This window comes from Camelus bactrianus, chromosome 23 (genome assembly GCF_048773025.1).
Source record: "Camelus bactrianus isolate YW-2024 breed Bactrian camel chromosome 23, ASM4877302v1, whole genome shotgun sequence".
Lineage (NCBI taxonomy): Eukaryota > Metazoa > Chordata > Mammalia > Artiodactyla > Camelidae > Camelus > Camelus bactrianus.
Window position 1 is genome coordinate 32,076,432 of NC_133561.1, and position 15,568 is coordinate 32,091,999.

Below are 15,568 nucleotides of genomic sequence, written 5' to 3' on the forward strand. Positions count from 1 at the left end.
GCTGTCATTTTCAAGATTTGTTGTTGACATGTTTTGATTAAAACATCCGATATACAGGCTGAAAATAATAATGATAGTAGTGGTTTTACAGGTGGTAACTTTTACCCTGACAGGTGCAGCGCACCGGGCATTTATCAGCTAAACTGTGCCTCCCAGCAGTTTGATCAGGTGAGGAGTATTATCCCCATTTTACAGGTGAAGAAACTGAAGCCCAGAGAGATTGAGGAATTTGCCTATGGACACAGCAAGTCAGCCTTGGCTCTAGAATTTGAATCCAGGTTTGTTTGACGCCAAACCGGTGCCAATCCTCGCAGGCAATGTTTAATACAATCCTTTCAGTTGGTGTAATACAGTTATTTAGAGTGTTTTTTTTTTTAATATACATGATGTGATTTTTCATTACAGCTATGCTGGAAAGTTGATATGGCTCATTCGCTAGTTCTGACAACAAACATTCATTGTGCTTACCAGAGCTACCCGGTGGCCTGCCTCCATTCACAAAGGATACAGCCCTTGGACCTGGTACCTGGCTGAGGGTTACAAGGATAAATGAAGCTAGTCCTCTGGAGTTAAGAAGTTTACTGCCTAGAATTATTTAACCAACCCCATTTTAAGCAAAGAGGAAACAAGCCCTGAGATGCCGCACCAATGGTCACGTTGTTGGAGCAGAGCCTGAGCTCAGAGTTGAACCCCAAATGGAAGCTGGGGGCCATGTGACCCTTGTTGAAGCGTTTTACCCAGAAGCTTTCAAAACTCCCAGTGCGGAGTCATATTTCCTGCTGGGGGGTTTTGTGGGGCTTGCAGGGGACTTTCAGTTGTAACAGCAGGAAGTGAAACCTACCTGCTGTGTTTCTAAAGGATCTTGAGGTGCTGCTGCCATTCTAGGCAAGTCCCAGTGGACCTTTCAAAAGTTAGAACTTGAATCTGGCAAGAGTCTTAGTTAAGGAAATTTCTTGGCCAAATGGGGTAGAAATCTGAACCACCCTGAGGGAGTGGGAATGAGAGAGCTGGGGAGGGGGCGGGAAGGGGATGCCCAGGGAGAAGAGAAACAGAGGAAGCCCTGGAGGCTGGGTTTTCCGAGTTCAAAGGGAGGTGGCAAAAATGAAGTAACCGGACTTGTTAGCGTTTGGGAGCTAAAAGTTATATTGGACTTGAAAGGTTGAAATGAGGCAGCATTTTACGTTCCGGGGTAATTCTGGCCACTGGGTGACTTGTCTAAAGTGTCTATCAACCATGCTAAGGGCTTGGGTCACGTGGGTACCAGGCACTGTGGCCACTAAAATAACAAAGGTGTGGATCCTGTCCTCAGGGAACTCAGAGCCCAGCTAGGGAGGCAGACTTGGAAACAAATGATCACAGTGCTGGGTCTCAAGAACAGGTGGGAAAGGAAGGGGCAAGGTGGGGGGGATGGGTGTTTGAACTGAGTCTTAAAGTCAATCAGGACTCTGGGTTTTATTTTTAGGGTGATGGGGATACTGCTACAGGGTTTGAGAAAAGCAGGGGGAGGGTGTAGCTCAGTGGTAGAGTGCAAGCCTGGCATGCATGGGGTCCTGGGTTCAATCCTCAGTACCTCCCTTAAAAAATAAATGGATAAATAAAAACCTAATTACCTACCCCACTCCAAACAAAACAAAAATACAAGATTTTGAGAAAGGGATTGCAGTGCTCTTAATTTACATTTTGAAAGCTCTTTCTAGCTGCTGTTTGAAGCAAGAATGGAAGCAGTGGGCTAGGAGGGACATGATGGCAGTATTGGTGAAAAGTAGCTGAGTAGGGCGGACAGGGTTTGCTGATGCATTGGGTACAGGGTTGAGGAAAAGAGGGGCTGAAGGTGACTCCTAAGTTTAGAGCCTTGGCAGCTGGGTAAAGAGGACCATGGGAGCCTTAAGGGACGGGAAAGGTGAGCTTGGTGGATCAGAATTAAGAGTTCTGTTTGGATCATGATAAATTTGAGGTGTCTGGACAGCTGAGTGGAGAAGCAGGAGAACGGAGTCCAAAGCCCTGGGTGGGGGCCAGTCTGGAGTTTAGATGTGGAGTCATCAGCTTTAGCTGGCATTGAATGCTGTGCAGCTGGATGAGCTCACCTAGACTGGAGAGGCTAAGGAAGAAAAGACAGGTGACTGAGCTCTGATGCAGGCCCACATTTAGAGGAGGAGGAGGAGCCGTGAGACTGTAGGGAAACCGAGGGCGTGGTGTCGTGGGCGGCTAACGAGAAGGACGGTCAGTATCTTAGGGCTGCTCTAACAAAGGCCCACAGGCTGGGCGGCTTAAACAAAAGGAATTAATTTTCTCATAGTTCTGGATGCCAGAAGCCCAAGGTCAAGGTGTCAGCAGGGTTGGTTCCTTCTGAGTGTTGAGAAGGCAAATCTGTTCCATGCCTTTTCCTGGCTTCTGGTGGTTTGCTGGCCATCTTTCGCATTCCTTGGCTTGTAGATACATCACCCCAGGCTCCGCCTTCAGGTTCGCATGGTGTTCTCCCTATGCGTGTGTGCGTGTGTCTGTGTCTAGATTTCCCCTTTGTATAAGAACACAGTCATACTGGATTAGGGGCAACCCTGAAGACCTCATCTTAACTTACAAAGACTGTATTTCCAAATAAGGTCACATTCACAGGTTCTGGGCGGTTGAAGATCTTTTAGGGGAGCACACATCAACTCACAAGTCAGAGAACTGGATTTGGCAAAATGTTCTTGGTGATCTTGATAAGAGCTGTTTGAATACGTGTTGGGGATGGAAACCACATTGGAGTAGCTTGAGAACAGAACAGGTGCAGAGAAAGTGTGTGGACAAGTCTGGAGTAATTTTGCGGTAGTGGTACAGAAACTTGGAGGGCCACCTACCTAGGAAGTTTGTAATTTTTAAGATAGGTGATATTAACCAGTTAATGTGAATACTCCAGTAGCCTAAGAGAGAAAACTGTACGTTACAGAACGGGGACAAGGGAGGCCAGAATTCCTTGAATAGACTTGAAGGTGTAGGATCCAGTAGGCTTCTTTGCTTCTAATGGGATCATTACAAAGTAGGTGGGTCCAGATGCAGGTCGATTGGTGGATTTGGTGGTGAAAAGATAAAGTTGTTTATGACCAACTGCATCTAGCTTCTCAGTGAAGTATGAGGTATGACCATCAGCTGAGAATGTTTACAGGCATGCAGGAAATTTGAATAAAGAAACATCATGAGGCAGTCTCAGTGTAGCAGATGCAAAGCTGCTAAGGAGCTGTCTAGGAGTGTGTGCTGTGGATGAAATTTGTCATCACAAATATGAAGTGAGTCAGTGGCCATGTTTGAATGCTTTTCTCTGGCAGTGACTAACTGCAAGGGTGTAGGCTCAGGGTCAGTGGACAGCAGGGCTTAACTAGGGTTGGAATTTTACCAGAGAAAAATAATGGAGTCTGAGAAGAGCAAGAGGATGAAGGGGCGTTGCAAGGGGGTAATTTTAATAGCGGACCATGGAATTCGCAGTAGGTAAGGAGGGATGTGAAGGAGGGTGATGAATCACAAAAAAGGTGGTAGTGGCAATGGCTTGGAGGTTTCTCGGGGTTGATAAGTCGCTGACTGGGGATTCCAAGGCAGAGAATTGGAAAGATAGGAGGTGGTTTCGAGGGCGTAGGATACATAGAAAGAAAATTTTGGAGGTGGTACTGACTCTGAAAGATCAAGTGAAAAGCTATATACCTCAGGCCCTACAAAACCTGTTAAACATAATTAAAAATAAATAAATACAATTTAAAAATAAACATAATTAGCTGAGGTTTAAAGTATCTTCCGCCAAAATGCTAGACAGCTTGGCGGTCCAAAGACTTCTTGTCTTCCCCAGAAGGCATACAGCCCTGGCAACCCAGTGTTATCTCTGTGTACAGAGCTGCCCTCGCTCCATAGCCTTGTTGATAGCAGGCTTGTGTAGGATGTTTCACACTTTATTTTCCTGCCCAGACTGAAAAGGCCAAGTCACATCTTCTTACCACTTCCCAGTACTTATGATTGCATTTTTCCCCTTTAGAACAACTTCCAAGGTAAGGAAAATAAAAATTATGTATCCAATGGCCAGATGGGGAAGGGAAGGCCCATTCAAGAATTTTTAAGGAATTATTTTTAGCAGGGTTGGGGGGATGGTCACGCAGTGTTGGTGACAAAGGTAAGAGTGGAATGTAAGAGGCTTGGCCATAAGGAAGGTGCTATTATTTTAAAGTAGTATTACCCTTCCACTCATTCAACAAACATTTATTAGTCACCTATTATGCACCAGTCAATATGCTAAGTCAGTGGTTCCTAAACTTTTTGGTGTCAGGACCCTTTCCTCTCATACTCTTAAGAATTGTTGCGGACCTGAAAGAACTTTTGTTTATGTGAATTCTGTCTATTTTAACTTTTAATTTTCATTTTACTTAATTTTTATATTTATTTAATTTATTTTTTATTTTAATTTTTTAAAATTTGTATCGAATTATTTTAGAACTCAAAACAGATTAATTTAAAAATATTAATTAAAAAAACAATAAGCCCATTACATGTTAACATGAATAACACTTCTAATGAAATATTATTTTTCAAAACAAAAAAGCTCAGCAAGAAGAATGGTATTATGTTTTTTTTCTTCCAAATGTCTTGACTATCTGGCTTAAAAGAGGGCATCTGGGATCTCATATCTGCTTTTGCATTCAGTCTGTTGCCAGGTCAAGTATCATGAATCCTCTAGAAGATACATGTCCATACACTCTTGAGAAAATAAGAGTTAAAAAGGAAAATAGCAGTATTATTATGAAAATATATTTGAATTTGACGACCCTCGGGTTGCAAAATGGGATCCCAGGGGTGCCCAGACTGTACTTTGGGAACCACTGTGCTGAGTACTGGCATGCAGCCCTTGAGTAGCAGAGACCAGCAGGAGAGAAGAACATTTACAGGGGTATATAGTGTAATGTGCTGAGTGCTCTAACAGAGTATAATAATATAATTCTGATGGGGGAGGTCAGCAAAGACTTCAAGAAGGTGTTGACAAGTGAAGGACCTTGAGTAGGTCTATAACAGAGGAGGTGAGGGCTTTCTTGGTTGAGAAACAGCATGAATAGAGGCATGAAACAAATCCAATATTCGGGGATTATAACCTGCATGATGGGAAGGCTGGAAGAATACAGTGGGAGGACTGACTGTACAGAGCCTTTATTCTGTAGGTGATGGGAAACAACTGTTAGCTGATACGTAACAAACAGTAGCTGAAGCTTGTGTCCCTACTCTAGGGACAGCAGGATATTGGATACTGGGTAAAGTAGGCAGGATATTGGAAATTTAGTTCCCTCACCAACCCATTAAAGGAGGAATTATAAGCCTAACTTTACAACCAAGAAACTGAGGCTTTGATGATTTAATTTGCATACTTCGTTCTCTTGTCTATTATTAAACCGACTCCTGTTATTAATACATTTTTTTTCTGAAGTTCTTAGGATTGAAGAGGAGATGTGGATAATAAGATAAGGGGTAAACCATAGAAACTGAGGACCTCTTAATTGCCTAGAAAGAGGTGGCTGTTCTTTGAACAGTCCTAACAAAGCAGGAGGAGCAGCCGGCTTCCTCCTGGCTCCCAAAACATCTTTCTGCTGTCCCCAGTGCTCCACTGCTACACTCCCTCTGTAACAGATACTTGACTTAGGAGTGTCAATTAAAAAGTTTTAGCAGAAATAAAGACAAGAACTAAGACCAAACTCACATGAGAGAATCAAATACAGCAACTAAGATGATCAGATACAGTATTTTCAAAGGATAATGGTCTGTATTTCCTTCTTTGAGTGTTGTTATCCTGTGGCTCTAAAAGCTCAGGATACAGATATGACTTGAATATACTGCCTGCTGGGAAGTATAAATGACAGTAAACAGTTCCGGGGGCTACACTTCCTCCTTCCTCTGTGACTTCAGTTTGCCCCATTAACACGGACACCACCTGACAAACATGAGTTCACATTGTCGTTAGGAGATGCATGTTGGACCTCAAAGCTAGATCCTAGGTAAAGCTAAATAGTGATTTAGAAACCCTAAAACCGAAGACAGGAATGCATAAGAATAAATTATTTTTCACTCAAGACTTTTCACTCCTAGTATTACTCACCCTACGTTATTAGTGTTTTTAACACTGGACATGTATTTACATAGCATTGCTCGACTTTCACTATACTAAGACCCTAAGCTGATGATCTCCTTAGCACTCAGCAATACTGGAACCCCGATATGCAAGTCTAGGATAAATGTATACACTTGGGTGTGTATCAGACCATTACAAGAGTTCCAGGGAATTCTCAGGTTATCTGGAAACGCTAGCACCTCCCCAAGCCGCTCCCTTTCCCCCTGAGGGCGGGGGAGGGGGTTGGGGCGGGCGGTCTCCTAGGCGACGGCCGAGCAGCAAGTGCGCATGCGTAGAGCCTAAGCTCGGCTGATGCAACCTCCTGTGCGCGAGCTGGGTCTTCCGAGAATAAGGAAGCCGGCAGGGACGCGGGGCGAGGCCAATCAGCGGCCACACGGAAGAGTGCGGAGAGACCCGCCCGCCGGGCCCTGCGAGTGACGTTCGGCGGCGCTGGGCTGGTGGCGTAGCCGGTCGCCATCCTTCGTCTCGTCCGCTTGCTTGGGGGTGTCTTGCCTCGGCGCTGGCCCTGCGGCCATTTTGGGCTCCGCTTCCACCCGCGCCCGCCCGCCTACCCGCCCTCCTACCCGCTCATCCCTTCCGGGGTCGCGCTGCTCGAGGAGCTTTTCAACGGTCCGTCTCTGCCGGCAAGTCGCCGCCGCTGCCGCGGGAGGGCCCTTATCTATGGTGGAGAGTCCTCGAGCGGACTAGGACACCGCCTTTCCGCCAGGATGGACGTCGCCTCAGCCTCCGCGGCCTGCGCCTGCCGTTCCGGACTGTGGTCTGCCGCCCGCTGCCGAAGCCGCTCTCCTCTGTGGCTCTTCTGCTGGCCTGGGGCTCGGCCTGGGGCGCCAACCCCGCCGCTGGGCAAGGCCGAGACTGTTTAGGCCTCTTGGAGTCCCGCCCGGCCTCCCGCCGCGGAGCCCCGCGTCCCTCCCTGAGAGCCGGCCGAGAACGCGGAGATGGAGCCGGCAGCCGACGGCCCGCGGGCACGCGCCGCCGCTCCGGCGGACTCCTGGTTCCGGCTGCCCTTTTTCCTTCCTCGGCGCTCGCAAGCAGGCCCTTCCAAGTTCCCCGCCCCTCCTGCCCCGGAGCACCCCGGGGACCCCAAACTGGCTTTCTCTCCCGCGCCCGAGGCTCGGAGCAGCTCCTGGGTGAATCTGCTCTCCCAGCTCTTCGCGCCGCTCCCCGGCTTGCTTCAGAAGCTTCTCATCTGGAGCCAGCTTTTCGGTGGGATGATTCCCACCCGATGGCTAGATTTTGCAGCAGGCTACGGCGCCCTGAGAGCCTTGAGGGTACGGGAGGAACCCGCCGCCCCTACGGCGCAGAAATCCCTGAATTCGCTGCGGCTCGACCCGTCGGACGGCGCGGCTGCCAGTCCCCTTGATTGGCTGGAGGAGGGCATCCACTGGCAGTGCTCGCCCCCAGATGTAGAATTGGAACTTAAAGCCAAGAGAAGAGGGTTGGACTCCCAAGCCCACGCTTTTCTCCTGGAGCAGCAGCTGTGGGGAGTGGAGCTGCTGCCCAGTAACCTTCAAGCCCGTCTGTTCTCGGACATGGAACTTGGCCTTTCGCCTTCCGGGCCTCTCAGCGTCCAACGCTTAAGCAATGTCAACGTCGTGTCCTGTTTGCTGAACCCCTCTTCTCTGGACTGCCTGTCCCGGGTCGAGCTTAGCTATCAGAGCAGCGTTGGAAGTGGCGAGCTGGTCGATTTCCAGACGCTGACTCCGGAGAGCGGCTGCCTGGGTGAGGCCCCGTCTCATCCCCAGCCGCTGAACGCGGAAGTCGCTCGCGCCTCTTGGCAGGGATGTCCGCCTCTCTCTAGAGAAGGCCTGCCAGAAATCCACCATCTCCGCATGAAGCGGCTGGAATTCCTTCAGCAGGCCAGCAAGGGCCACGAAGCGTTACCCTCCCCCGACCAAGATCACGGCTACCACAGCCTGGAGGAGGAGCACAGTCTTCTCCGGCTGGATCCGAAGCACCGCGGAGATTGCCCGCCACAGTGTGTTCCCGCTGCTGGAGCCGTTCCTGGAACCGCCCAGGAACTCGCTGGGGAAAAAATAGATTTGTTGACTAAAGAGGTTCCACTTGCTTTGGAAAGACAAGGCCCCTTGGAAAGCTGTCCATCTTGTGAGGTTCCTACGGAACAGGAGCCTGGAGAGGACCAAACAAGTGTAGTTGACTCCTCAGACATAGAAGATGACCTCCCCACGTCTACCAGACCAGTCTGTACTAACAGACTGATAGATTACATTTTGGGAGGTGCAGTCAGTGACCTGGAGACAAGTTCTGATTCCGAAGGTGAGGACTGGGATGAAGAAGCCGAGGATGATGGTTTCGATAGTGATAGCTCACTCTCAGAATCAGACCTTGAACAGGATTCAGAAGGGCTCCACCTCTGGAACTCTTTCTACAGTGTAGATCCTTATAATCCCCAAAACTTCACAGCAGCCATTCAGACTGCTGCCAGAACTCTTCCCGGAGACCCTTCTGACTCAGAGAAGGATTTGTCTGACAAGCCTGATCTAGAAAGTTCTCCCCAGACTGGAAGCCTTCCTGAGTCTCCCGACCGTAATTCTGGGGAGGACGATGACTGGGAATCTAGTGCAGATGAAGCAGAGAATCTCAAACTGTGGAATTCTTTCTGTAATTCCGATGACCCCTACAACCTTCTAAACTTTAAGGCTCCTTTTCAAACATCAGGGAAAAATTGGACAGGCTATCGTGACTCAGAGAGGCCATCTGAGTCCATTGTGGCCATTTCTGACTGTCACACCTTACTTTCCTGTAAGGTGCAACTGGTAGGGAGCCGAGAAAGTCAATGTCCAGACTCGGTGCAGGGTGGGGTTCTTTCTGGAGAAAGACACACACAAATCCAGAGAAAAAAGGTTGGTTTCTTTCCTTTAACACGATCATGTGTGTTGCCTGTTCTGGTGCGTTAAGTGTCGCAGCATGGGACGTCGTAGTGCGTATTTGTGAGGAAGGACTCTGAGCCCTTGTACTTGCGTTGAGAGATGACCCCCCCCCTTTTCCCACCCATAGAGTGTTGTTTCTGTCTGAATCGAAGACCCCAGTGTGTAGGTTTTAGCTGGAAAGTGCTGTTTTCTTTTGGGTTGGCAGCTCTGGACTGTTTTCCTCCAAGCTTCCACTTCACTTTTTTTAAGGAAAAGAAAAATTAAACTTTACGTATGTATGATTTAATTCTAGAGATCGAGAGGTCCTATTATAGCCATAGAGTTTTTAAGTGGTATTAAACGTTTTGCGTTGTTTGCAGACACTGTTGCGTTTACATAACATGATAACAGTGTCTTCACTCCTTTCTATTAAAGTCTGAAGGGATGAGGGTGCCAAGTAGCCAAGTCAAATTTGTCTGATTGTTTGCCATGAAAGAAAATACTAATTTCAGTATTAACAACTTTTGGACATCTGGGATTTTGACTTGACAGTCAAAAACAGTACAGAAAATAGTATTGCCTTTTCTTAAGAACGCAGTACTAGTTGTCATTGGCCAACGACATTTCTAACAGTGACGGTCACTTATTTGGTTTATCTTGAGTAATTGCTTCCTATTCCCAGGCTAGTCTTAGAACTTCATGGAGCATTTTATCTTACTCTTCTGACACATTATCAAGTTAGCCTTATTTTGGGAGTCTTTTTGAATTGCTTAATTTTTTTCTCTATTGTTTATTCAGCTAAAGTTATTGATTGGAGAGAAATCCCCCCAAACACACAAGATCTCTTTTATTGTGGAAGGAAAGTTTCTTTAGTTTCCTGTACCTTTATTTGGAAAGAGAAAGGAGTGGGTAAATTATTGACCTCAGAATCTGCAGCATCAAAGTTTCCAGTGGACAGCACCATAATCCATTAGCTCCAAGTGGCCAGTTTAATACTTTGAAACTCTTCTTGGGGTAGAAAGTGTCCCTAAATGGTGGTAATCTTGTCTTACCTGTAGAAGCAGAATAAGTCATATTAGAAATTAAATTTTAGTTCCTACTATTGTAAATGCTATCATAAAAGAGTTTTTCCTCTATTTTTCAAAGCTTCCTGACAAAATGACCTATTTAGTGAATAGATAAGAAACAAAGAGGGACACTGGAATGAGCACTTGGCCCCTGGAGACCTGTGTCCCCCTACTCCTGAGTGGTTAGGGCCAAGAGCTTTGGGAAGACAGTAACTTGACCTCTCATAGCTTTGACTCACTTACTTATCTGAAGGTAATAATAATAATCATAACAACTACTGTGTGAATTAGTGCACAATTTAAATGAGGTGAGCATACAGCTCATAATCATTTGCCTTGAAATGGTAGCTCCTGCTGTTCCAGGACCTCAGGCCAGTCTCATGTCTCACATATAGAAGTGAGATGAGTCAAGTAGGTGTGAGAATATTACCATGAACTAGAAGCAACATTTATGAAAGACTGTATCTAAAATATGATAAAATTGTTTAGCAGTCCTTGGCTCCATGCCATCCTTCAGGTATATGGGAATAATGAATAGTGCCTAATTCTCAGAATGAGGCTTTCAGATCTGGGAGTTTAACATGCTGTGTCATGGCATGTGACATGGTGCAGGTTTGTGGAGCCACACTCAGGGTTTGAATCCTGATTGTTCCCCATGGAAGCTGTGTGATTTGAACAAGTCAGTTAACCTGTCTACCTTGGTTTCCTTAATCTTTACAGTGGAGATGAGGATAATATGGACCCTATAGGGTTGATAACGAGGATTAAGTGAGATAAAAATTATTAGGTACTTCGAAAAGAGCCTGGCATATGGTAACCACTGTATAAATGTTTGTTGTTGTTGTTTATCTCGGTGACCCCGTGAATGAGTAACGCTAGAATGTAATACCTAGTAAGGTGTTACCTCCGTGCTAATTGTCCTCGGGGGCATTTCTGGGCCTGATGTAAAGGGAATGAAAGTCGTAGGCCACAGTGGGATGAGCTGATGTAACTATTGAATATACTTTAAAACAAGTATTTACTTTTGAATTGTGATATTTTAGAAAGAAACTTCTATATTAGAGACTAAGTAGGGATTAAAAGGGACTGTCACTTATACATATGATCATGTACATTTTAAAATTCACAGTTTCATGTATATATAGTGATGGCATATTGAGAAGGAATACAAAGAGGGTTTTGTCTTAACTAAAGTTTCGCATAGTAACATAATCTTAAAAGATACGTTAATTTTGCTGCACCTTGTTTACTAAATTACTCTTCTGTATTCTGATTACAAAAGTAATAAGAATAATACTACATGTTTCATGATTCAAAAATTGGAAAGGATCAAAAAGTGAAATTTTTTTGGAAGAAGGAAGAATAGGAGTAAGTGAAGATCTTGTTAAAGCTTTTGTGCTGTAATAAAAGCACTGACTTCAGATTCCTGAATATTTCTGAAATATTTTGTTTGGAAACATTTGTGCTTTTTGGAAGAGTATCACAAAACTGATTTCCCTAGGGATTAAAAAAAAGTAAGGAATAATAACATCAGGAAAGCTTCAGTTCCCCATCTAGATTCATGATATTAACACCAAAGCCAGGAGGGGGTAGGTGGGGTTGGCAGGATGGTGGCTGAGGGAATGGGACCATGTGTGTGTGTGTGAAAGTAGCATTTGCCTGCTGTTTGATTCAGATGCCATCTAGTCAGTTAGAAACTCTTTTTTTTTTACTTGTTATATTTGAGATTAAAATTAGTCTATGTCTTTGTAGGTAACCTTCCTTGAAGAAGTCACTGAGTATTATATAAGTGGTGATGAGGATCGAAAAGGACCATGGGAAGAATTTGCACGGGATGGATGCAGGTTCCAGAAACGAATTCAGGAAACAGAAGATGCAATTGGGTACTGCTTGACATTTGAGCACAGAGAAAGAATGTTTAATAGACTCCAGGAAACATGCTTCAAAGGACTTACTGTTTTCGAGCAACGTTACAATGATTGACAGCCTTTTGCCCTAGCATACACTACCTCTTACATGAGAGGTTTCTTCTAAAAACAAGAATTGGCAGCTGTCCTTTGACTTTTTTTTTTTAAGAGGATATGCAACTTGGATCCAATGACCTAGTTTAATATTTTTTTGCAACATATCCCACTCAGAAATATCCAGGTTTGAAGTGGATCCCTGATAATGAAGGATGAGGTGATGTGATTTCTAATCCTCCCTTTTTTGATTTAGTTGGATGTGTTTTTAAATGTTGTTTGCTTGCTGAAGTGAAAAGGGGACCTCTTAAGGTGTAATTTTGCACTTTTGATACTTATTTTCTTGGGAAACAATATTTATAAGGTTCAAAGCCTGTTTTCCATTCTAATTTAAATGATGTGTACCTGTCTAAAAACTTTGGGCTCGTCTCCTCCCACCCCCAGTATTCTGAAATTAATGGGCTTTTATGTTTTCTCCATATTTTTTTATTTCAGTAATTTGGCCCTTCTACCTTAAGACCAAGAAAATAGTCTTGTATATACTACCAACTTAAAGTACATTATCTTGTATCACTGTTTTTTTTTTCCTTCTAAAAATGATTTTGGTTGAAAATGTATGGTGAATTTTTATTTCTAGGTTAAGCTCTACCTGAGATATTTCCAAGGACTGCCACAAAACCTACATGTGCAGTACTTTCCGCTACTTTGGGAAAGCTGCATCTTTCTGCCAAATTTTAACATCTGATGTATTTAATTTCTGTGCAAACTGTCTTTTGGAGAGGGTTCTGTATATGTTATTGTAGTTCCCACTTGAGTGGTTCTTTGTGTCTTTAACAGGTAGAAACTGTAAAAGACTCCAGAAAGTAATAATTGCATCATAGTCATTTATTTTTTAAATTTAAAAGCTCGGAATTTTCCTAGGAAGAAGATGGAACCCATCTCGGAGCAATTTGGTTTTGTTGAATATGCTCTCAGCAGAAAACCAGTGTTACTGACATGCCTCAGCACGGTCACTTTTCATACCTGTCAGGGTGGCACTGTGAACTTGGAAATGGGCAGTTTTGAATTTCTAGTTTGAAATGTAAAATGTAGACTTCAGTCAATATCTAAGTTTACTGGGTTCTCCTGTTTTAATAATGAGAAAAGTAATGGCAAGGCCTGTACATTAAGAGAAGGATCGAACTATGGATTTAACAAATAGAAAATCTTATTATCTTTAACCCAGAGTTTACTTCTGGATCGAAGTTCTTGCAGTGACTGGTTGTGCTTGGTTTATTTAGCTCTGTGTGATGTGCTTTGTTAGGGTGAGGGGATGTCAACCAGCTCCTTTATGGTCTGTTTTTACTTCATGTGGCTCCTGTCACAGGTAATGGAAAACAGTAGACCTCTTAATTTTGAACTTGTTCAGAGTGGGGACAAAGTTTTCATCAGAAGTGCTTGCAGGGTTACTACCTCAGTTTATAATCTACCTGGTCATGATTTTATTTCCATTTGGTTTGCTCTAAAAACTCTCTAGTGTTAATATATATACATATATATTATATACAACAACAATATGAAGTTTGGTCAGATTTTTGCCGAGTCCTTAATGCGTTTTGTGCACCTCCATGTTAGGTAACCATAGAGAATGCCTCTGCAGAGTCTGGTGTAACACCATGAAAACAGGCTACTTTTCAGACACAGCACCAGCTGTGTCAAGTTGGAAAGAAGGTATCATTTGCCTTGAAAAAAAAAATGTTGAAAATGTGCAGGCATTCTTTAAAAACCAGGCTGAAGTATACTATTTCAGAGACTTAGGTTGTGTTTTGTGGTTCTCAGATCTTGCACCTCTGCGTATGTGAAAAGAATGGGATATATTTACATTTACTGCATTTTGGAAAACTGTTCCCTTGGCATTCCAACCTCACTACCAAATAAGTAAAAGCTTGATTAAGAATTCTCCTGTTTACTACCCTCTTTTAAAAGAAGTGATCAGATGGTGATGAGAGGGACAAAAGGGACCATTTTAAAGTTGGACAAGGAGAAAAACAATTCTATTTCATCCCAATCCTGGTTGTTAGAACAAAGTTAAACCTTTACAATCTTAAAAAGAAAAATCCTTGGAAGTTTTAATTGAACATTTTACACAATTTAAAGTCTTGCAATGGTGCTTTAAGTATCAATGTAGCATATGAAAGAAAGGCTTTGTACAGACAAGTAAAATTTCCTTTTCTGAGTGCTGAAATGTGATAACACCATCTCTTCATCTTTAACTTGAAGTCAGAACTGTCAGATTTTATTTTTTTATAATTTAAGGAAGGTGAAGTTAGGGGACTAGAAGACTTCTGAATTGGCTTCTACAGATTCAGTGATTTAAATGTAACCAGTTTGTTGGGACTTTATAGCTAAAATTATATTTGTGTATATAACTTAACTAATCTGTACATTGTAATAAATATATTTGCAATTATTAAATGTTACTATGATATTTTGGGCTCAACTTTGTATTGTATTTTACATTGTTTTTGGAATTACTGAGCAGGATCTTCTGGATTAAATCAGGTGTTTGTAGAAGCATGATAAACTTAAAGGTGCTGCACAAATTTCTGTGGTTTAAAAAGGTTATGTGACATGTAAATTGCACCTCAGCTAACTGAAGGGGAGGAATAGTAAGGGAATAAATACCACAATTGCAAACCACATTTTGGAAGTAGAAAAGAGAATTTAGTTCTTAGAGTGCGAAATACCCTTTTTAGAGACTGGGATTTGATTCTAAAATTGGCCCCAGCTGTGCATTTCTGCAAAGAAAACAAGACAATAAACAATATTCACAGAAGCAGCACATTCACGTGCTGGGATTACCGTCGTGCTGCTCCTACACAGCAGGGAGGTCTGCTTTATTTTATGCATTATTTTTAATGATAACCATGGTATTTTAAATCATGATGTTCTCCCGTTTATAATATTGAGTAAATGTGATAACATCAGAAAAAACAAACTTCTTACCCTGAAAAACAGACACATTTGGGTTACAGCAAGCCTGTCAATGGCTTAAAGGCGTAACAGCGTTCTTAGGCGTTTGGGTCTTCCTGGCTAATGCAAAATGACTAAAGGTGTTATTTCTGAACTGAAAGGAAAGAAGCTAACGTTTAGTTGCAGATAAATCAGTGTTTAGTACAAATTGAATTGAGGATCCAGGTTATACTTTAATTACCACATTGGGGTTAATTGAAACATTTTTGGCTGTCTCCCCAGGAAGGTATATGAAGATGGTCATCTTCACACTGAGCCAGTTTTATTGTTATGACTGTCCTGACATCGCCACAGAAGTTGTACTACTTTTTTGGTTCTATTTTAATAGAAAGTTCAAAGCAAATATTGAATTGCTGACCTCAGAAATTTGGAGCGTTTCACACAGATTTGGGGATTTGGTGGTCTCTTTTGGAGACTTCCTTTGGACCTTCCTCTTTGTACCTTTTAAAAATAAATAAAAATGGAAATCTTTTTTACACATGGTATTTATAAAAGTATCTAATACGAAGATACACAAAGACATCC

The 15,568-nt window shown here is 43.3% G+C and overlaps 1 protein-coding gene across 2 annotated transcripts; it reads left to right on the forward strand.

Moving 5' to 3' along the window:
* Nucleotides 1-6,436: 6,436 nt before the first annotated feature.
* On the forward strand, nt 6,437-14,498 carry PPP1R15B (protein phosphatase 1 regulatory subunit 15B). 2 transcript variants are annotated; one of them, XM_074352003.1, is made up of 2 exons: nt 6,437-8,410; nt 11,823-11,987. In XM_074352003.1, exons 1-2 carry the CDS (start codon nt 7,072-7,074, stop codon nt 11,834-11,836), a joined length of 1,353 nt encoding a protein of 450 aa, XP_074208104.1. In that variant the 5' UTR covers nt 6,437-7,071; the 3' UTR covers nt 11,837-11,987. The 2 variants fall into 2 exon arrangements, with proteins under 2 accessions (XP_074208104.1, XP_045379295.2); XM_045523339.2 differs by having other exon boundaries at nt 6,438-8,997; nt 11,823-14,498.
* The last annotated feature ends 1,070 nt before the right edge of the window (nt 14,499-15,568 follow it).

Coding starts and splice junctions, on each gene's coding strand:
- PPP1R15B (XM_045523339.2), top strand. CDS start 7,072: ATGGAGCCGGCAGCCGACGGCCCGCGGGCACGCGCCGCCGCTCCGGCG. Junction 8,998..11,822: donor CACAAATCCAGAGAAAAAAG/GTTGGTTTCTTT, acceptor ATGTCTTTGTAG/GTAACCTTCCTTGAAGAAGT.